This window comes from Simochromis diagramma, unplaced genomic scaffold, assembly GCF_900408965.1.
Source record: "Simochromis diagramma unplaced genomic scaffold, fSimDia1.1 OVJJ01000271.1, whole genome shotgun sequence".
In the NCBI taxonomy this organism is placed as follows: Eukaryota; Metazoa; Chordata; class Actinopteri; order Cichliformes; family Cichlidae; genus Simochromis; species Simochromis diagramma.
The window spans coordinates 437637-459780 of record NW_024386909.1 but is presented as its reverse complement, the minus strand read 5'-3'; the positions used below and the strand labels follow the sequence as shown (position 1 = coordinate 459780).

At 42.2% G+C, this 22144-nt stretch overlaps 1 protein-coding gene across 2 annotated transcripts in view; it reads right to left on the bottom strand.

The window, feature by feature from the left end:
- Nucleotides 1-22144, bottom strand: part of LOC120736244 (guanine nucleotide exchange factor VAV3) — a 92809-nt gene that overhangs the window by 47569 nt on the left and 23096 nt on the right. For both annotated transcript variants that reach the window (XM_040036236.1, XM_040036237.1), the window contains exons 3-7: nt 5632-5690; nt 5401-5466; nt 2724-2832; nt 1654-1755; nt 433-501 (exon numbers count right to left, since the gene is read on the bottom strand). In XM_040036236.1, coding sequence (XP_039892170.1) covers nt 433-501; nt 1654-1755; nt 2724-2832; nt 5401-5466; nt 5632-5690 — 405 coding nt within the window. The remainder of the gene's footprint in view (nt 1-432; nt 502-1653; nt 1756-2723; nt 2833-5400; nt 5467-5631; nt 5691-22144) is intronic.

The following is a 22144-nucleotide window of genomic DNA, read 5'->3' as shown; positions in this document are numbered from 1 at the left end:
TTTTTTTTGATTGTATAGGCCTGCAGCAAAACTGATATCATGTTCCCTTTGCAAACCTACCTAAAAACTAAAGACACTGCTATTATCTTGAGGTGTTCTTGCTACTTTCTGGTCACTGTTAGCATTTCACAGTCAAACAGTGAACGTAAATCAATCAGTCAGCATATTTGATGTCAGTATGTTAGCATGTTAGCATGCAACACAAAGCAGTGACCTGTTTTTGGACAGTTAAGGCTCTTAAATAGTAGTAGTAGTCTCTTTGTAATGTTAATTTAATGCACATTTAAAAAAGGTTTAAAATCTTTTTTTTATTGAATTTTGCCATGTAGGTGTGAAGCTAAGCCATCATTCCTTCCATTCTTTACACTTCTACATTCCTCCTATTGTGACAGTCGGTGGGGAAAAAGACCGCTTCCAAAGGCGTTGACTTACCGGAATATTCACAAACACCTTCTCCATCTCAGCTGGGGACAAGAACGTGTTGAGGGGAATCATAAAGTGCTGCAGGAGAGAAACACAGAGAGGGAATGAATGAAGAGAAAGAGCCTCGTTCCTCTAGAGTAAGAGTGGGAAAGTCATTTTGCGTGAGACGCTATTATATTATAGGGCTAAGTTGCAAAGAGCTGCAGTCAGCGAAAACAAGCAGGAGCGTCTGGGTCACGACAATAATCTCATTTTCAGAGTTTGCAATTTAATGATTTCCTCTCAGAAAACTCCCACAGTGTAGTCACCTCTACATTTCAAAGGAGCGGGCGAGCACAAACTAAATTCCACCATCCACTTCATATCGAAAGTCATCTACTGAGGCGCTCCTCTGGGAAATCAGGCGAGGTCTTTTAGCAGACGTGAACGTACACAAGAGGTAGAAGACAAGTAGTCCAAGACAGTCCTGTAAAAAGTGCCGGGTAAGGTGGAACACATCCACAGGCGAGCGGCTGCTCTCAGAGCTCTCTGTTAGGGCGTTTGTTGGAAGGAGTGCTGGGATTACATTTTACTCACGGCTAATTTCAAAAATATAAATATATCCTTCACCTCGCTTCTTTCTCTGGGTGTGCGGAGTGTTACACCGCTTTTTTTTGTTTCCATTACACCCGAAAAGAGGTCATTACAGTTTCACAGTTTCTCATATTGAAGGTGATAAAGAGGCCAAATTGATTTCCAGTCATCCTTCGTAAAGTGAAACAGAGCGATAATACTTCCACCTAATGAAATAAAGTTAGTTAGCCTGACACCAATTTATGAAACAGTGCTGGCAACCTGGATATTAGTGAAAGATGTCCAAAAGCGCTTCATCCTATGTTCTTTCACAACAGCTTTGTGGGTAAGTACTCGTCACTCAAGCTAACTGAGACACACTCGCTCAGCAGGTTTAATAGAGAACTCTGGAGGGCCCGCAGCTTCAAACTAATTCAGTCATGTCACACTAAACCTGTGATCGGGGGCCGCTTTTTTACTTCTGAGATGTAACCAAATCACAATAACTGGCAGTTATAATTCTGATTACTTCAACGAGACGATGTTTCCAAGTATCGCCAGCGTACAAACTCAGCATGGGATGCAGATGAGATTACCTGCTTAAAATTTCAGTCAGCACGTAGCAATGTGAGGAAGCCTGGGCTGCACAATGACAACCACCAGTCAGCCAGTGTGTACCTTCTCTATAGACTCCAGGGTCTCAGTGTATTTCTCCTCTGTCTGCTTGATCTCTGTCAAGCAGCAACTCCTGATGTCAGTCTCTGCTTGCTTCTGGAACGCCTACGCACACACGCACACATTATGCACTTGAATAGATACATTGATAAATAATCACTTAAATTTAAAAAATGTATATTTGAAATTTAAACAGCATTTTAAAGGCATTCAGAATCTGCTTTGGCACCAAGGTTCATCTGACTTTCTTTCAGTGCTTTTGTTCAAGTTTGCCAAGTTTCAGAAGAACTCTTTTGAAGGATATTTCAGATGGAAAGATAAAAGAAGGCCAATTTTTATTTTGTAAATTTTCAATTCCAAGTTTCATGGAAACCACAAAGCAATGAAGACCAGCTCCACATAATCAAACGTCCATTCAGAATTCAAAACAGTTCAATTTCTCAAACTATATTTTCTCAAACAGATACCACATTCTGAGCATTTCATTTTTATTGCAATGACTAATGTTTTAAATGGTTTCCAAACAAGAACCAACAAAAAAAATATGCCATCGGTGCAGGATGTGGTGTTATTTTTCCATACTGTCCCCAATGCTTTTACAAACCACACATTGCATTACATTTTGCCTGAAACTGCCCACAAAACATTCCTTGAGCTTAAAATAAGATCACAAGTGGTCAGCTGAACACTTGGAGACGCAAGTAGGGAAGTGCCATCCATGTCTGATCCCATCACCTAAGACAGGGGTGGGGGAACTCCAGGCCTCAAGGGCTGGTCTCCTGCAGGTTTTAGATGAGTCCTTGATCCAACACAGCTGATTTAAATTGCTACATTACGTCCTCAACATGTCTTGAAGTTTTCCAGAGGCCTGGTAATGAACTAGTCATTTGATTAGGGTGTGTTGACCCAGGGTGATATCTAAAACCTGCCCTTGAGCCCTGGAGTTCCCCACCCCTGGCCTAAGACGTCAGATATGATGGTAGCATCACTTCTTTCACCAGTCTTTCTTTCCAGTCTTTGACAACAAGAACAAAAAAACACATTTTCAAGTGAAGTTACAGAGGTGGACAAACCGGAGGAGGGACAGCTTCTGTCTTCATCAGGTCCTCGTAGATCTCGCCGCCTTCTTCGTCATCGTACACACAGTCATAAAGGTCCTCCTCATCCTCCACTCCATTCTCACTGCAGGACAAATGAAAGAATAAGGCAGTGACACTGCATTACATCACGCTGCTGTTTGATCCTGAGTGAGTGGGATGAAATGGTTTTCACTTCTCTTGACAAGCACACACGGTTCTGGTTTTACAGATGTGGATTTTAATACCACACTACAAATCTTGTTAGAAGGGGACAAAACTTAATCCCTTGCTGTGAAAGTGGCTGAGGAACACGCAGACAAGAAAAGACTTTTATGTGTGACGCCACCAGCCTGTTCTGACTGCTCACATCGGAGCCAATTACTGCAGCCTTAGCAGGTGGGCTAACATGATGTGACTCAGTGTTTGTGTGCGTCTTCTTTACTTTTCATACATTTATTTTAGAACCAAATGTTCCCAAGTTCAAAGAAACCTAAGGGGATAATTGGACGTAAACAATTAGCATGTTTTATTAGGGTAAGGAGCAGGAGGTGAGGTCAAGGATAAGAGATCTACAGCATAGGTGGTGGACCATAAAGGAAAAAAAATATTTCTCTCTGTGGTTTGCTGCTCTGCTTCACCTAATGTATTATTGTCATGTCTTATAGAAAAGGGCAATAACTCAAACAGAGACGAGACAATGTGTCAAAATTCATTTAGGACTTGAGGGTAAAGTGGGCCTCTGTAAGCTAACAAAGGAGCTACAGAACATAAGGTTACGTTGTAACCTTGTTTCTCTGAGTGAGAGACTATTTCTCAGTCTCAATATGATAGAGAAAGACAGCTTAGCTTGACGTTATCGTAAAAAGAAGATATAGGTCGAAATAATCTAATCTACTTTAATTCATCTTTACCATAAACAAAATATGTAAATGCTAAGCTGCACTTCCTGTTTTATTAGCAGCTTTTGTGTGAGGGATTTTGTTACTTTTGTTAAGAAACAGTAGTAAGTAGTAGTAAAAAAACCAACTAATTTTTTCATGCTAGGTTTTGGTTAATAGTCTAGTACAAAGACTGATAGCTAACAGCCTAGCATAAAGCTTCATAGCTAATAGCCAAGCTAGTCTATTTCAATTTTAGTGTTTTAGTGGGCATTACTAGATATCTAGAATACAGAGAAATAATGCTATTACTTGTAACTTATACTATCTCTTCAAAAATTAGTGCAGTGAATTTAAACACTTTGTTAGCCTTGCACATTAAAACAGATTAGAACAGATGAAATCTCCAGTGATGAGAGAGAAGAATTTGCTCTTAATCCTAAATGCTTTGCACATATAAAGCTTTATTTTGGTTCTAGATGGGCAACAACATTGTATGCTTGGCTAAAAAAAACCCAAATGAAATGAAACCTCTTGTTGTGTGGAACGGCGTGCGCGTGTTTCTGTTGTGTCCGTTATATGGCTGCTAAACGCTGAGCAGATGGGAGAATGTGGCTCAGTTCAGTGAGATCCAGGCTGACACATCAAACCTCCCGTGCTGGCTGCTATCAAGCCACTGTTTTGCTGTCACTACTCTTAGTGTGCCGCTTCCTTCTGTAGGAGCTGTCAGCGTTAAACACGGGCCAAACCACTGTGTTACTGTAAAGGTTTCCAACAGCATTTCTGCTGTAGGATTATGTCTCTCTGCTGACTTCAATTACCATGCAAGTGCCAGTATTTCTGATCAGAAACAGACAGCAAACTGCAGTGTTATGAGCTATGAACTGGAAAAACAGAGAAGGGACAAAAAAATCTGTCCATGAATTGGCATCTGACGCATTCAGTCTAAACAAAAATGCATTCAAAAATCCATATCAGATAGACCAGAGTCAATAGTCCTACAGCTGCATTTAGATGAAGGCCTATGAATGAGACTGTGCCAGACATTCTGTCTGCAACGGAGGAGGATTATGTCATGTTATTATTTTGTCCCTGCTTTATTTCCAAAGGTGAAAAAAAGGTTGGTTTTAGTTGGTATCGAACACCGACCGACCTACATTGGTTGCACGCAGTATAGCTAACACCCTCTCTATGAACTTTAAAGGGTATTTTTAGACAGAAAAATCTGTCATTTAAATCTGCTAAGCTAACAGGTGTCTGCAGAGCAGGGCTTGAACAACAAATGATTAATTCACAGTCCCACACACCCCACTTGTGGCTAACTAAGGAAAAGAGCGGGGCGAGTTGATGCTGAAAACGGCTGCCTTCCAGACAACACCCAGGGAACAAATGGCAGCTTTATCCTCACAGGCGTGGAGAGTTTTAAGAGTCGAGGAAGCCGAACACTAAAGTAGAGAGACTGCGGTGCAATGGGATCACAGCGGTGAGCTGTCAGACCCCAGACTGCATCTTGACATGTGAAAGGTTTAATGACTGCATCTTGTGCAGCTATGCTGACAAAAGCTGTCTGCACACATCCGGAAAGACGTGTAAACATCTGCAAAAGAGCTCAGAAACCCCTTTTTGTTGGAGAATGCTCATTTTACATTTACTCAGCGTGCCATAATGACACACACATGTGCACATAAAGACTCACAAGGTTGCTGACTTTTTAAAATGTAACATGTGTATTAGAAATCCATCTTAAAATGTTCTTAAGGATATGGCTGGAAACAAAAGGGTGGAGAGCATACTCTATGAGGTCCTCCAGGTGGTTGTAGATGTCCTCATCTTCAACACTGTCCTCTGTTGGAAAGGGCCTGAGAGGAGAAAGCAGTCCATGTTTTAGGATTAAAATGCCTCACAAGCTTCCAGTGGCAGTATAATGCATCCATTACATTAGATTTTATTGTTCACTACTAAGATCACAAGATGCAATGAAAGAAATGCATTGTTTTGTATTAAAACATTTCACTTCCACATACCTGATTCCAGTCTGTTGTACAATCACAGTGTGGGAGAGTTTAGAAAGTGTGTCCATAACCTGAAACATAAAACACGTTTCAGGACATCACAAAGGTGCATTTCTGATAACAGACACACGAGGGCAGCATTTTCAAACACTTCTGTGTTGCTCAACAAACAAACTGGGGCATATTTTACAGGAACACGTTCATATGCTGTGTTGTTTTTGCATCTTCATGTGGAATTATTTTTGTACTGCGTTGCCTCCTAAAATACTCACTTTATATTTAAATCAAATAGAAAAGAAACAAGGAACAGAAAGAGAGAAGAGAAGTGTAATACACACAAAAAAATATTGCTTTGGCTCCCAGTCAACAGCTGCAGCAGTACACCAACAACAAAGCAGTGTCACATGACCTACTGTCAGTGGGTGTGATGTAAACTGTGTGTCAGCTGATGCTGTTAGTGTGATATGTCATTTAAAGCTGCTTCCAGTGTGTTTAAACATCTCTACCTGTGTGCGTGTGTGTGCGTGTGCGTGTGTGAGACCGGATTGACTAATTACCACTGAACTCAGCTGGCTGAATGTAGATATGTTATGTGAGTCAAAACTCAACAGGGGAACTCTGTTTATTCTCCGTTTTTGAAACCTGCCAAACGGCCCACAAACCTCCTTTTTGAGGCCAAGCCTGCACTCACGCTAACACATCACAGATGTAATACAGATAAATTTGCCTGGGAGCTTTCTGAGATCAATACTGATCGCACGGCTCCCTTCCCCCCCTCCTGAAAACAGAGGCACTGGTGCTGTGCGATACTGCAGATTTCGGTATCAGTCCGATACCAAGTAAACATAGGGCCAGTACTGCCGATACAATACCGGTACTTTTACTCTATCAAGGGAGTTCATGTAGGGTAGAGCAGTGTGGTATGACTCATGTGATGAATCATCACTGATTTTCAAAATTTGATCTAATTTTAATGGACACTGAATCACTGTGATTTTTTTTCCACAATTACTTTACACAAAAAAAACACATCTTTCAGCTACATCAGCTTTTCGTGTCTGGGGTTTTGGGGACCTGGAATATAAATGTGGGCGTCTCTACGGCACTTTGGCTCAACTTCTGTTGTTTAAATGTGCTATAGGCTATAAATAAAATAAATGTGACAGTCAACACATTTTTCATAGTGCATGTTTGAGGTATATTTTTTGATTTCCCAAAAATTAGTTTAACATAAATCAGCAGGCTACAGAGTGAACTTGGAGGACAGAAACAAAGAATCCATCTCATCACGCTAGTATCGATCTGAGACCGATACCAGCGTCAGTATCAATACTATCGATATCTGGATCGATCGGCCCACCTCTAAGAGGCACACAGAGAGGACAGACAGAGAGTGTGACATATGTGCAGAACTGTGGGTTGTTTTTAATACCAGTATCAGCTGGAAAGGATGTCTGATAGATGAGTCGTCTGCTGCTTATCATTTTCACGTGATGATGGAAATCTTGTGAAATCCTGATGCGTCACGAGCAGCAACACATTGAGAATGCGCAAAATAAAGAGTGGGAGGATGCAAAGGAGGCATTTCAAATCAAACCAGCAGTACTGAAGTAGCTGCCCAGTGAAGGACTGGGGTCTTTATGTGTGTGTCAGGGGGGATTAAATGGCTTGTTGGGCTACTTGGTGCTTCTAAATCCCTCACACCCTAAACATGCGTGTAGAATGTGCTATTGTTGTTGTTTACAAGTACACCTGCAAGCCACCTCAACCTTCACAAATAAGCTATGACAGCTTGACAGACAAAATCCAGGCAAAAAACAACAAGAAAAACAGAGTATGTCAAGCACTGCGCAGCTATTTAAGATCACTGCTCTGAGGGCACTGACACATGTTTTTTGTCAGACGCTCTTTTATTTGGTTTGGACAGGTAGAACACTAATAAAACTAATTTAGTGGCAAAATCCAAACACACACACACACTGGATGTAGAGTTGTCACACAGAAGACGCAAGTCCTGAAGCAGGTACGTGAAGGTTAGACAATAATTAGCCCTTTATCAAGCAAAGAAGGATGATAATAAGGATTCAGACTTTAGACAGCACTAATGCTTTAATGCAGTCTAGGCAGTGCTCTTGCTTGTTTTATGAATACAGAAATGGGCATGCATGTTGGTATTGAGATCTAAACAGAGCCGCGAATGAGATAATAAAGAGCTGGCGACATGCGTACAGTTATTAGACAAAGCTGATGTAGCGCTCTCTCTTTCTCTCTAATAATGAATGAAGGGCTTGACATCCGGAGAGCGTGTTGGCAGGTACAACATGTTCAAATGCTGCGACTCGGCCGCGAGCTTCTGGAGGCCCTCCAGCTGTAGCTGGCAGGCGATTTTAGGGGACGAGTTCTGCGAAGCGCTGTGCTGTTTTGGCTCCGCTGACTACATGAGTCACACGCAACTAAACTGACCATCTGCACAAGACTTTTGGAAGGCTCGCCAGCATTACATCCATCTGCAGTCGCGCCGCTAATAATAGAAATGTCAGGAAAATGTCCATAAATGAAATGGGACTTTTTACAAGACGGCATGATTTTGGTGCAAAACTTAATTGGTCAGCAAAGTAAAGATGTTATGTAAGACTGTGACACACATCGAAATCCTACGTGAAAGCAGCATCTACTGTAAGAACTCAAAGTTAAAAACACACACACACAGAAGATCAAGCGTTAGATTTGGTGTCCAGAGGTCACGGGCTCAGCAGCAGACACGTACAGTACTGCAGCAGCAGATGATGAAGGTTCACAGGTCCTTTGATGGAGGCTAATAAGCCTGCCCTGTCTGACTGTGGCTGCACCCCTGGATCAAGTGATTCACATCAGGCCAATTAAAGCAGGATGAAGGATGTGTCTGCCCACAAGAATGGAAGACAAGCACACAGAGCCTGCATGGGTAGGCTGACACAGAAATCACACATACACATATCTTATCTATCTATCTATATATATATATATATATATATATATATATATATATATATATATATATATATATATATATATAGATAGATAGATAGATAGATATGACTTGTGCATTAATATTTAATCTCAAAATTGGATCACTGTCACACAGCGACGCCACTGGTTGGATTGTAATGACACGAGTGCCATGTTTGCTCTATTTAGAGGAAGATCAATAGTAACCCATATATCTGTCCTGGAGATCAATCGGAGCCTATTTCTGATCTCCATCGACGGCCTCTTCTTTGTTTATCCTCGCTCATCCTTCCCTTCCTCTCGTGGCGGAGAGAAGATCAAGCAAATGGTTGATGCATTGTGAACGTATAACATGTCAACAGCTTTATTGGTTTCACACACAGCCCAGCACGCTGTCCCAGTTTCCTGCTCTCTGCTTTTACTCCTCCTTTCTGTTTCTCCTTTTCTTTATTTCTAAATCACCGATTGCCAGCTAAAAATAGGCACCACTGTGGAACACATGAAGCTCATCATATTACATGCTTTGCATATAGACTTCCATCTACACGATCAGCTGTCTGGCAAACTCCACATTTAAGATTTTTCTTGTGTAAAACAAACCAGAGGTGTAACACTTGAGGGGCCAGTTTAAACCACACCAAACAAACAGGTGTGAAAGCATCTTGCAGCGTGTTGGTGTCGGCTGCATTCTTCTCTCGCTGCTGTAGCAGTTATTTTAACGATTGCAGCACTCGCTGTCTTGAAGCCGCCTGTGTTTGGAACAGCTTGGGTTTGCTCTCTGCACAAAGACTGTGTCTAAGAGGATGAGTTTGAGGGTGTTAAAGTGAAGGATGCTCTGTGTGTGAGTCGCTGCAGCAGAGGAGAAACTTAAAGCTCCGATTTATCTTTTGGCCCAAACAAAAAAAACTAACTAGCTCTGCTAAAACATGCAAAACAATATTATAAAGTTCTGTTAGTCTCATCCACAAATGTCTTTTTTTCATATCAATCGGTCGTTTTGTTTGCTTTTTCTCCACTGCCTCTGTCAGAGGCCGCGCTTGATGAAACTTTAATGAAAGCAAGAAGCTTTCAGTACGTCCAAAAAAAATCGTGTTTGTATTTTCAGCAAGAAAAACCAAAAAGCTCTTCCAGTTCAACTGCTTTTCCCATCAAACATTTACTGTTAAAGTGGAACAATGTAGAAGAAAAAGCCATCAAACGGCACCACAGAGAGAGTGAACACGATGCACTCTGGTTTATATCGGGTGTAGGTGTAAGTGAGAGATGGGGGGTGGAGTACACGTGTTACTTAGACTAATTGATCTCAGTTTGCTTCTTGTGTTTTGTGACTGTGCTGTTGGGCATGAGATTTATTATTGTTATTTGTGTCTACACACACACACACACACACACACGTGGATGTGGGTGTATGCTTGTTTGGGAGTACATCCAGTTGACGGATGCAGCTGGTGCATAAAATCTAATCCAGATATAAAGGGGAGAATAAAAACCTGATTGGCACAGAAAGAGAGAGCGAGAGCGTGTTTGACAATCAGTGCCACGGCTCATTAAGGCCCATAATACATCATTAGTGTGTTTGGATATACAGATGTATAGCTGATTGGAATGCAGCACACGTCGGCCATTTCCCTGTGTTTTGCTGCCTGCGTCATTTAGACAGCCATTCTCTGCATCAAGCTAACACTGCTTTCCATTATTTCTATGGCAAAAACAACTTATTTTAAATGACAACAAGAGGCAGTCTCAGAAACCTCAGAGACTGCAGAGTTCCTCCTCTTCAGCTCTTTGAGACGGCTTCTGAGTCAAACCGCAGGGACTTTCAGGTTTAATCAAGTGTCAGACTCAAGGACTTAAAAATGAACCAGGGAACCAGTTTAGCTCAAAAATTTAAAAAATCAGATCTCTTAAAAAACTGCAGCTTTGACAGTGGTCACTAGAGACTGGCTCCAAAAGCAAGTCAGTCCCCGCACACTCCTGACTTCATAACATTAAAAACATGGACATAGCTGCCGTGATGTCACTAACAGGTTTCTAAGGTGCTATTTTGATGAGCAGTGGGTGTGGCCAGAAGGGGGCGTGAAACAGCGAGCTCACTATTAAAAGACTTGTGGTTGACAAGTTGTTAGCCGCCGAGCACATTATTAGAGCATCTTCCAATTTGAAACACAGCATGGACGTTACTCAGTGTGACCCGACATGAGTGACTGAGCCCATAAACTCATTAGGTCGAGACAGGAAGCGGTTTTCTCACTGACGTCCACAGGACTGGAAGCGTTTTTGCAAACACGGCTATCGCCACCTGGTGGCCTTCAGATGCTACATCCACATTTTATACCATCGATGATCACAAAACACATTTACAGAATAGGTATAAAGTAACTTTTTAAAAATCTTTTTATCTTTACTAAACCTCTCCCGGTGTTTTATTGTGCCAAACACATTTGTTTTTCCAAGAGGAGCACTATAGACTAGGCTCAACTCAACAGAGCTTTTTTTTAAAAATCTCATCCACCTTCATACTGGACTCGAGGACATGGCCACTTTGACTGACAGAGGTCGATCAAGTTACTTAGCACTTAGCGTGTATCTCTGTGCGTGTGTGTAATGTACCTATGTGGTAGCTTTTAAACCAGCTTGCTTGCATTTCTCTCTCGTTTCTCCCTATGCTCACATATTAGTTATTTCCATCTATCCTGAAAATGTCCCACAGCCTAGCAAAGTAAAAACAGCTTTGGTTTCTGTTTCTATCTATTCCAATTAATAACAGATGTGCTGATAACTGGAAACAAGCAGGGATTTTCCTTACCAAAACAAGATTTTGAAAGTGCCATTAATAACTAATTAACTAATTATCTGTAAGTTTGAGGGCTGTTTGGTGCTCAAGAACTTGTATTCCAGCATGAAATTAGTCTGATAGCTGACAGCTAATTTAACATCGCAGCTTCACTCCATGTCTTAATTTGAGCTCATCAGTCTCTGTGTAATCCTAGAGCAAATATTCACAACAAACAACAAGCGTCTGAGTTTTGCCTTCATTTCTTTCTCTCAGCAGAGTAAGGTTAGAAGTAAGGTCATCCTCACTGTCCAGGTAAATCACATCAACCTCCACGGACCGCAGCCCCTCAGGACACACACACACAGTCGCTCACACATGTAGTCCCAGCCTCACAAGCAGATCCTTCACTCACGCACATGCTTGTCTTCAGCCTCTCTGAATGGTTGACATTCACATCAGTGGGGGAGCGTTTTTCACATGTGATCACACATTTGCATGGTTTTCACACAACGTGAAAAAACACGAAACAAGTGATGTTCCCAAATACACACATCTGATCTGCCAAATCCTCACTTTTCTGGCAGATTATTTAACTCCAGCTGAGCTTCACAGTGCCTGAATCAGCAGGCTGCTCACAACTGGCCAGCAGTAAGCAGACGCGCCAGCACATACATGCACATAGAGAGCGCCGTGAAATCAAGGAAGACCTCATAAGTGAACATGACGTGGTGGAAGACTGAAACACCTTGGCTTTCTTCTTTAGGGAATACCTGCCATGCAGTGAAACCCCTGTGCACATCTAAAACCTGGGCTCTGTCATAAATTTTATGTTTTTGTACATAAATATAACTAATAAAGGTTTTTGCTCATTTAGAATCAATATTGCCAAAAAACGGCTCATGTCTTTCATCTTGTTAAGGATTCACATCTCTGTATATGAATGCTAGTTCAATGTCGTTTCTTTGGACAGTCTTTAGCATTTTATCCAGTCTGATGTCTTGAGAGCAAGCACCAGTTTTTTCAGGCTTCTAGTAGAGCAAGCAGAAATCTTTGCATCTGTCATTGTTTATTCGTGCAAATTATTTTAAAAGCTAAATGTTTGTCAGATATGTTCACATCCCGTTTCCCTTTAGCTCTAAAGACACTTTACCTGCATGCATCCAAAGCCTGTTCAAAGGTGTTCGGTGAATACGAACCTGACTACAAACTGACCACAAAAAACTGAAAACTTTCATACATATTTCAGGATGTCAGCGGGGCAGCTTGAGTTCTTGCTGCAGAGCTGGGACCACATCTGCGCGGGCAGAGGAATCATTTCAAAGATCTGATTGACCAGGAGCGGCGTCTAGCTGTGCGCCTGAGGTAAAATAGTTTTATTTTACTATTTCCACATCATTAGATATTCAGTACTGCTCTGTGTTTTGAGACACAGCAAACTTATTGCCAAATGCAGCATTTGATTGGTCAGATTGGATGTTCGGAAAAAGCACCAAAAAGTTCCAAAAAGTTAAAAAAAAAAAAAAAGTGTGAACAGCTGCATTAAAAAGCAGCAAACCTGGGTGCCAGCTTAGCTCAATGCGTTGAGCGGGTGATCACATCCCAAAGGGCTGAGAGCAGCCGGGCCGGGTTCGAGTCCAACCTGCGTCCTTCGCCGCATGTCTTCTGTCTTTGCCCCTGCTTTCCTGTCCTCTCTTCATTGTGTCTATTGAATGAAGTTGAAAAAGGCCAAAAAAGAACAGGCGAGTCTAAAAAATGCTTTTAACATTCAGATAATTCGTGCAGATTTTACAGGTCAACTGTGTCGAGGTCTTAAGGTTGTCCTTGCTGTCCTTCAGCAGCGAAACTGTGGTATATTTGGATATTTTATGGCTACATTTCCACTCTATTTTTTTTATCCACTTTTATGCTCAACAAAAGTGTTTACACAAAAGATTCTCAGCAGTCCTTGCAGGCTAAGATCCTACATACAGAGATGAATCCTTCATGGAGGACCCCCCACTCGAAGTTAGTACGACACAAGCCAGAGCTTCTTGCTATTGTGTTCACTGCTGGTATTATCATTGACTTCATTGCAGCAGCCGTGCTAAAGACATAACCTCATCTCTTCCACCCACTCCTGAGCCAATCTGCAGCACAATCTCCATTGTTTCATCACGTTGACATGACAATATCAGTCCCTCGCTGCCGAAATACTATCTCGCAGTTAACTGGGGATGAAATGAAGCAAACGATGGGAAAACAATCTCCCCAAAGCCTCTTTGAGGGGAAAATACAAACTGGTTTTAGTAGTGCTTTTCTTTAAGTGAAGCTACAAGGACAGTGTTTAAAGGCTGCACATTTCAGCTCCTAGTGGGGATCATTTGGCGAGCAGAGACTTGAAAGACTGCCAGAAACCTTAACAAAGTGTAAGAGCAAGCTCGAGTGGGATGTCTGTGCTGAAAACGACGTCCTAAGGCGGTCAATGAAAATCCATATGGACATTCCTCTGCAATTTTTTTTTTTTTTTTGAGAGCCTTTGATCCTGCAGCGTCCTTCAAAGAGCTTCAGCATGCGCCTCAGTTTTAGTCTGCCCCGTCTCACCCCACAGGATATTATGAACCCAAACGGGGGATGTGAGTGAGTGCTGTGAAAATGGAATCACAGGCAAATTAATTAGAAAACAAGTTTGAGATCTGTTTGGGTCAGGACTGGGACACAAACACGTCCTCGAATGTCTGCTGCTTTTATGTAGGCTGACAAACTGCAGAAGCACGACGGGAGCGCTGATGAATGACAACAGCAACGATCGTTACTCGCTAAAGATTCTCCACAGCTGGCAGACTAACAAAGAAACATGTAAACCGCTTTATATAAAATAGTTTTTTGGGTTGTTTTTTAACAGCATTGGCCAAATTGACTTGAATTTAAAACTCAAACTTTTATTCGCTTTTACTTCAGTCGTTTAATTGGGGGCTGAATCCACCGGGGACACCAGGAGAATGTAATTAAGAGCTGGAAGGTCAGAAAAGTCGACAGATCTGTGGTGCACCAGAGAGCCGAGTCTTAGGAGCCACTCAGAAGAGGAAACTGTCGCCCAGTTCAGAGAAGAAACATTGAGCCGGGAGCTTCAGAAGACACATCCTTCGCTCTGCTTTTTTCTTGATTTACAGCCGCTCTGAATGTAGGTAAACAAAGACTGAATCAGGGTTATCAATCTTGTTGCACTTCGCAGAGCTATTCATCGTGCTAGTTTACATGTCAGGTATTTTACGACCTCTTTTCGTCATCGCCGGATTATACTGTCGACTGTCGAGCGGCATGAGCTAAATCCTCAATGAGATGTTACCATAAATCCAAATCTCGGTGGTATAAAGTAATAACGCCTTTCATATTGGCTCCAGACAATAAAAGCAAAGTAAATGCAGACTTTCCTCATGTCAGGCCAGAAGCGTATATTAATATACCACCTTTTATTGGTCATCTTATTATCAAGGGTAGTGTATACAAGATTCAACAAGCTGGATTAAAGCTAATCATCTCATCCAGGATTGTCAAATTAAACTGTGCAATGAAGGAGGCCTGTAAAGTGAAACTTCCCTTTCTGAGAGTGTAAAGACGTTTTACTACACATTTAAGGCGTGCTATAGTTTTTCCACATAATAAAGAAATGCTGCTTTGGGCTTAAATTGTAAAAAATACATGTGTAAAATTACAGCTCATTGCGCTGAAAACCCAGTGTAAAAATCATAAATCACTAGACTAGATAGTTCTGTTATTTAATTGTTGATCCATTACTTTTTTATTTAGGTGTGATATGAATGGCCGTTTATTTCCTCCTTCACATTCTCCAAAACCTTCCAAGGGGCCAGATTGGAGCCTTTGGCGGGCCGATGCTGCCTCCTCGGCCAGGCTTGGCAAACCTCAGGTCTCACTCTGAGTCTACACACCTGAATCAAATGATAAGTTCATCACCAGGCCTCTGGAGAACTTCAAGACATGTTGAGGAGGTAATTTAGCCATTTAAATCAGCTGTGTTGGATCAAGGACACATCTAAAACTTGCAGGACAGCAGCCTTTGAGGCCTGGATTTGGACACCACTGTCCTACACCATATGTTTTGAAAATTGTTGTGAAAATATGATTGGTAATTTTTCCGTATGCAAAGAAGGGAAGTTATGTAATCGCATTATTGGTTCAGCCCACATTTGTTATCAAAACTATATGTGGTTCACAGACTAAAATGAGTTCGACAGACCTGGTGCAGATGAAAAAGTAGAGCTGCAAAAGCAGCCCGAGCTAATTCTGATGTAAGTTATGGTAATGTGGAAGCTCTTCTTGATGTACATAACATGACACATCAAACCAACTGATGAAATCCCAAACTGACTCTGAAACTGCAGCCAAAAAAAGGCCAGACTGAATAACCAAACACATTCGTATCCTCTATAATGCAACAAACGTGTCGGCACTTCTGGATCTGTGTTGCTAACGCGCTGGCCGCAAATAGCCAGCTTGTCAGATCTATATGGCATAAGTGGGTTAGCATCATTTAGCATACCCCGAGGAGTTACCATCATAATCACGAGTGCTTAAAAAGGCACTGTTTCAATCAGCCTGTGCAGATTCTGCGCATTAGTCATGCAGCTGTGTGCAATCTTGTTATGGTGTTTTACTTTTGCTTGAATAATTAAACGCCATAAAGGAAAATACATCACTCATCTGTCCATTACGAAGGCTTAGAGGAACTCAGCTACAGAAAAGCAGCTTTCTGATGAGTACATCAACTCTAATAAACTTGTTTGTAGAGGGTTATTTTTAGGGTCTCATCATATATTTGCAGTTAACATTCAATTTTATACATAGTTTTGAGTGGAAAAAAGCAGAAGAAAAATGAGAAATGAATAAAGAAATAGAAAAAAGAGCAAGAACAAAAACCAGGCTGAGAATTTAAATGGAAAGTAAATGATAGTAGGGTGTAATCTGTTTATGCCAAATTCTGACTCTACCCTCCAAACGTCAGACCAGGCAACCTTTTGAGAACTCACTCAGCAATCACAGCCTCGTGTTCCCGTTCTTAGCTGACAGGAGTTACACTCGCTGTGGTCTTCTGCTGCTCTGGCCCATCCGCCTCAAGTCTGACATGGTGTGCGTTCAGAGATGGTCATCTGCATATCTTGGGTTGAAGTTACTGTTCCCTTCCCATCATTTCCAGTCTGTCCGTTCTCCTCTAACCTCTGGCAACAACATGGCATTTTCCCCCAGAGAACTGCTGCTCACTGGATATTTTTCGAGCTGCTTCCGTGTTACAAGTAGAAGCTTAAACAGTCAAACCTAAGAAAGCGAGTGCACATAAAACAGCTGCACCGTTTGAGAAATCGCACACATCAGACTCCATTAGAAGACACACATTGATTAACACCTCCCCGAAGACACGATCTGCAATGCATCACGCACGCCATCTTCCATCATGCTTCTTTTTATAATGCTGATGACATGTCCCTAGAAACTAATGAAAAACTGTCCATTTGGAGGCTGTTGTTGAATTTACTGAATCCTATTAGGATTTTAATTGAAGTAAATACACGTTTCCTAATTAAATGAGGGCGCTTCATTGTGTTTAAACAAAAGGAATACTCCTCTGTTGCATGTCTGCCGCTAAAGTCAAGCCAAAATCATCGTTTCTTAAACTGTCTTATGTCCAACCAAAGCAATTTTAGCTGCTTCTCTTGTTTCGTGGATATTGTTTTGATGGATTTATGGATTAAATCTCATCAAATAACCACACAGTGATTAATATTATATTACTATAATCCCCATCAGAATCTTGACCACGTTCACCCAGAAACCCAAACTGCAGCTTTTCATGTAAGATGAATCACACGGCTGCCTTCATGCATTATTTCATTTACTGCGCAAACTTCTCCCCATGTGAGCTCATCAAAACTGCCTCTTTTTTGGATATTATATAACTCGGAGCAGTTGCTGCGATGGGATAGAATTCAAAGAGCGTGGAGGATGGAGATTAGCTATTTAGAATCGCCCCCACTTTTGAATGACAGCGCATCCACCCACTCCACCTCCATCACTCCGAAGCAACACAAAGAGGAAAAGACCCCAACCCCCCTTCCTTCTCCACAGTTGCATCTGGAAAAAGCTTCGTTGACACGCACACAGTCCTCTGCAATGATTCTGCACAATCTTTACATTACAGAAAAGCATCTCGGCGAAATCAGAAGGACGTAAACGTCCCTGTGATTCAGTGCCGTTAGCTCCGACGCAGAGATGACAGATGCTGCCTCCGGCACCTCTTGACAGGTTTTTGGTGAAAGTTTTTAAAGATGTGTCAGCGAGGGATTGCCCTTGTTGAAAACAAAATCTCCCTCATTCATCTCCTTTCAGATGAAGCTAGCGGGCGCCCAGGGGAAACTGGCTGCACAGCGGGGAGAAAGTGGATTGAAGAGAGCGAAATAAACATGCAGAATCTAAACATTCTCGGTGAATCGCTGCTCATCTGGAAGAGAACACTGACCACAGGCAACTCACGTTCTGAATAAATTCACCTCCAACGCTAATCTGTAAGCAGCACAGTGGAGTTTGGGTGTTTCGTCTATGAATAGTGTGTATAAATACGGCTAGTATGGAGAAAACTGAGTTTATTGTGTCAGAAAACTTGAAAAAAAGTGGAGTTTCGTGTCAAGTAACACATGAAACTCACAGTATGGCACCAGGTCAGCTAAACTGCAAGGATATCTACCCAGTTAGGAAATATCAACCTTTGTGAATCAATTTTAACTCCTTTGACGCACATTTAACTGACAACAGGTGCACCTGAGAGGCAAAAACTAGACAAGCTCCAAAAAGGAAACAGATTTGCATATGGTGGCCAAGGACTGCTGCTCTCTCTTTCTCCCTCCTGACTGATACCTCCTAGTACTTTTTTGTATTGTTACTAATGTCCTTGATACTGCTGGTAGCTTAAGATGACACCTGCAGCCCATTCATGTGGCACAGACAGTCCAACTTCTTCAGGATGGCACATACGTGGAGATACCCAGATCACCCACTACATGAGGAGAGCTGGATAGAAGCATTAACTTAGAAGTGGAACTGGTATATCTGGTATTTGGAATGGGAGAAGTCCGCCAGGAAACCTACAAAATGACCTTCAGGGCCACTCATATGCTTGTTTTCACCAAACTGTAAGTTTAAGTGCGATCGGTGCTTACAGTCCAGCATTGCATGGCTCAACTGGCATTTTTCGGGGAACACCAGAACTGGGAGATCCACCACCTTGTTGTTTTCACTGATGGCAGCAGATTCACACTGAGGAAATGTGACAGGAGTGAAAGAGTCTGGAGACGTCTACCTGAAGCATCATTCACAATGACTGGTTTGGAGGGTCTCACTGACCTCAGTGTGGTGGCCGACATCACCCCAACTGCTGAATGAAATCCTGAGACCCACTATCAGACCTTACTGTATGTGGGTACAGTAAGGTCTGATATGGCAGTTTGCACAAATGTAACTGTATCTACGGAGTGATGAGATCAAAAGAGATGGAACAGTAACATTAGAAGAAATCTGGATTTTGTCTTCTTTTTTTTAGCAAACTGCAAAAATAAGACGCCCTGTTCAAAATTTGACTGTTCTTGAGTCTCCAGGGGTTGCTTACAAATCGTATTGCAACAAGACTTCAGGAACTCGAGCCACACGCTTAAGACATCTAACAGCAAAATGTGTTGTTTTAAAAATGTGAGCATCTTTGATTTTGCATGAATTGTATGAACTTTTACGTAACAGAGAAAGATTGAGTTTTTTGTTGCCTTCACAGCCGGATGAAAAGACTCCTCATTATCCAGTTTGTACAAGCAACAATCGTCCCACTACAAATTTTAAGAACAGATCTCCAGCTACAATTTCCAGGTCCCAACAGGTATTCACGCAAAACAAGAGATAATGGAAGTTGCTTGTAAGGTTGGAAAAGACACTAAACTAATGTCAAAAACTGAAGCAATCCCCGCCGATGAAATGTAGTCCATTACTGCTCAAAATAACAGTTAAACCAAGCATTTACTTTATTGTCTTAAGAATGGAAAAAAGAAAATAACAAAAATGCCCTCAAATGCATCTGTAGCATTTAGCCACACTGCGATGTAGGTCAGTAATTCCAGGTAGCGAAACAGTCCATATTGAAGCCGGGGTAAGAAGAAAATCTGTCAGAATGTAGGGCAGAGAGGGGAGGAGGGAGGTTTTCAGTCCTTCGCTTCAGTCTCTGTCGTCTTTCCTGAACGCGGTGGCTTAGCTTCACATGGTCTCTGGCTGGCCCGGTGTCGGCAGTGGCCTAAAAATACCTGCCATGTTTAAACGCCCAGGTAACCTCAATACCGAACAGCAGCCTAACACACAAAGCCTTTACCATAAGAACGCTGCAAGCACAACCGCCGTTGGCCTCTTACTGTTTCCTGATGTCAATCGACATGACAAGAAGGCCACAACTCTCATTTGAGATGCAAACACAAAGAATTAGAATGACGGTGTTGCTTTTATAAGTAAAAAAAAACTTCACTGAAGGATCGGTTTAGTTTTTTTAAACTAGTGAGATCTTTTTACAGTAGCACTACCTGAAGGGTTAATGTGTTTCATGCTCAACGGGAGGCTCCCTTTTGAACTGGTATGGGGCAGGGACATACAACACAATGTCTTTACACAAAGATACACACACACCACTGACCAAAAGTGGCAAGAATATAAATATAAATTCCCCTTCCACCCAGTTTTCCAGTCAGAGCACACTCTTTTTCCTCTCTGTGTCATAAACTCTCCCACATTCACACACACGCTTCCACTTCCAGGGGCCAGAGCCCGGTCACAGGAAGAGTGCGGGCTTGATAGAGCCTGTGGCAGAACAAGACTGAGGAGGTGGAGAGTGGTGGTGGGGGTGGTGGGGAGGAGTCCAATTGTCTCGGCCTGGCTCACCAGAGCACAATTACACAAAATATACTGTAGGCCTCGACAGGCTGGTTGGCACCAGGGGGCCACCATGGGTGGTTTGGATTTTAAAGGCATGAGTCAAAATGCAGCACATGCAGACAGATAGCAGTGCACATGCACCCTTACACCTGAAGGCAAATTTGAATATAGAAACAACCCCAGAGGGGTTCTGTGGTGACCGTTTCCTCTTCCTGTTTCCTGCTGCTTACTGAGACTTGAGATGAATCAGTCCTCGGAGGAGTCACTGTAGCATGCACGCAAATATAGAGGCACTCTCACACACTCGTATGCAAACACTACAACCTACACTATCAGGCAAGTTTTTCCCTAATTCAACGTTAGAAGGCCAGTGAGGCTTTTCAAATGTCACAGAATTATTGTTTGAGGGCAAGTTTTAGCTTTTCTTTGAGGACGCTGGTAGCCGTGGTGATGAGTCTTAGCTTCTGCCTCACTCTGGCCATGTGAGTGCCGGCCTTCCCCGGTTTCATCTAATTGTCCACAAAAGCTATTACAGTGAGCCTCGTGCTTCCATTCTTCTCTTAATCAGCTTAATTGCAGACATTCAGTTGCCTCCCTGATATATTTAAAAGAAAGTCAAATATGATCATAGTGGATGGAGTATAACCAAAAGCAAAGAAAGGGTTGTTGGAGAAATCTGTGTATGTTTTGTCACCTGTGAGTTGACTAAATGAAAAATGTAATCCAAGGAAAAATTTGCAATGCAGAAATTGGACAGAGCAAGAAATTAAGCATATGTTGTCTTCAGCTCACACATCCATAACCAAAAGATCCCGAGTTCCCATGACAGCCTACTCTTCAGCTCCGTTTGTGTGTGCACAGAGTAAGGTGATGGTTGCCACAAGCTAAGACTTCAACTCAGCTCACACGGAGAGCTCCAACAGATGTCCACAATCATCAAGTTTTTTTCTTTCACACTCTGAAACAATCAAAGACACAATCCATTCCTGCAGCCGGCAAGCAGAGCTGCGGGGGGGGGGGGGTTGGAGGGTCTTCAGAAAGACACAACTGGGCTCGGGCAGTTGGTGTGTGTGTGTGCGTGATGGGTTTTCTGTTTTTTGCACGAGTGCACGCGCTCATGCTTGAAGAAGCCAGTTGTTATGAGAAGTGTGTTTCCAGTGAAATCAGCTGCCGTGCAGTCAGTCACCAGGAGTCCATGAATTATCCACAGAGCTTTCAGCAGGTTCTGTCAAATTGTTTTGGGATTGACTTTAAACCCAAGTGCACAGCAAGTGAACCAAGGAAGCTTTTTCACACACGCTGGAACTCAAGGTCTACAAAAAGCACTGAATGGCCAACATTTCTCTGGTAACAAGACTGTGGAGAATTCTCTGGAACACCTACTGAACTCAAAGGGATGTAGGATATGATAGCAAACAGCATTTATAACAAGAACACTTTATCCTTCGTGGTTAAAATGTTAGAGTCCTTGAGCCATTCACCTGTGTGAAGTTTCAGATATTTGTGGATGACACCTTTGCATCTCTGAGCTAATTACAGCGAGCCACGTACACAGATCTATGGATTGAGGATGAAGAACAGATTCTCTTCATGCACAAAGTCACTGCAGCACACCAAGAGCGGAAGGAGTATAAATTTTGCGGCTCCATTAAAAGTAGATGTGCCAGTCAGCCAACATGCACAATGCAACTGGAATGCAGTGATTTTTAAAGTTAAGGCTTGCACATGCATTCTGTACGTTGAAATGTCCACCAGAGAAAGCTGTGGTCTCGAGCCGCCTGCCAATAAAATCTGATTAATTGCTTTTGCAGA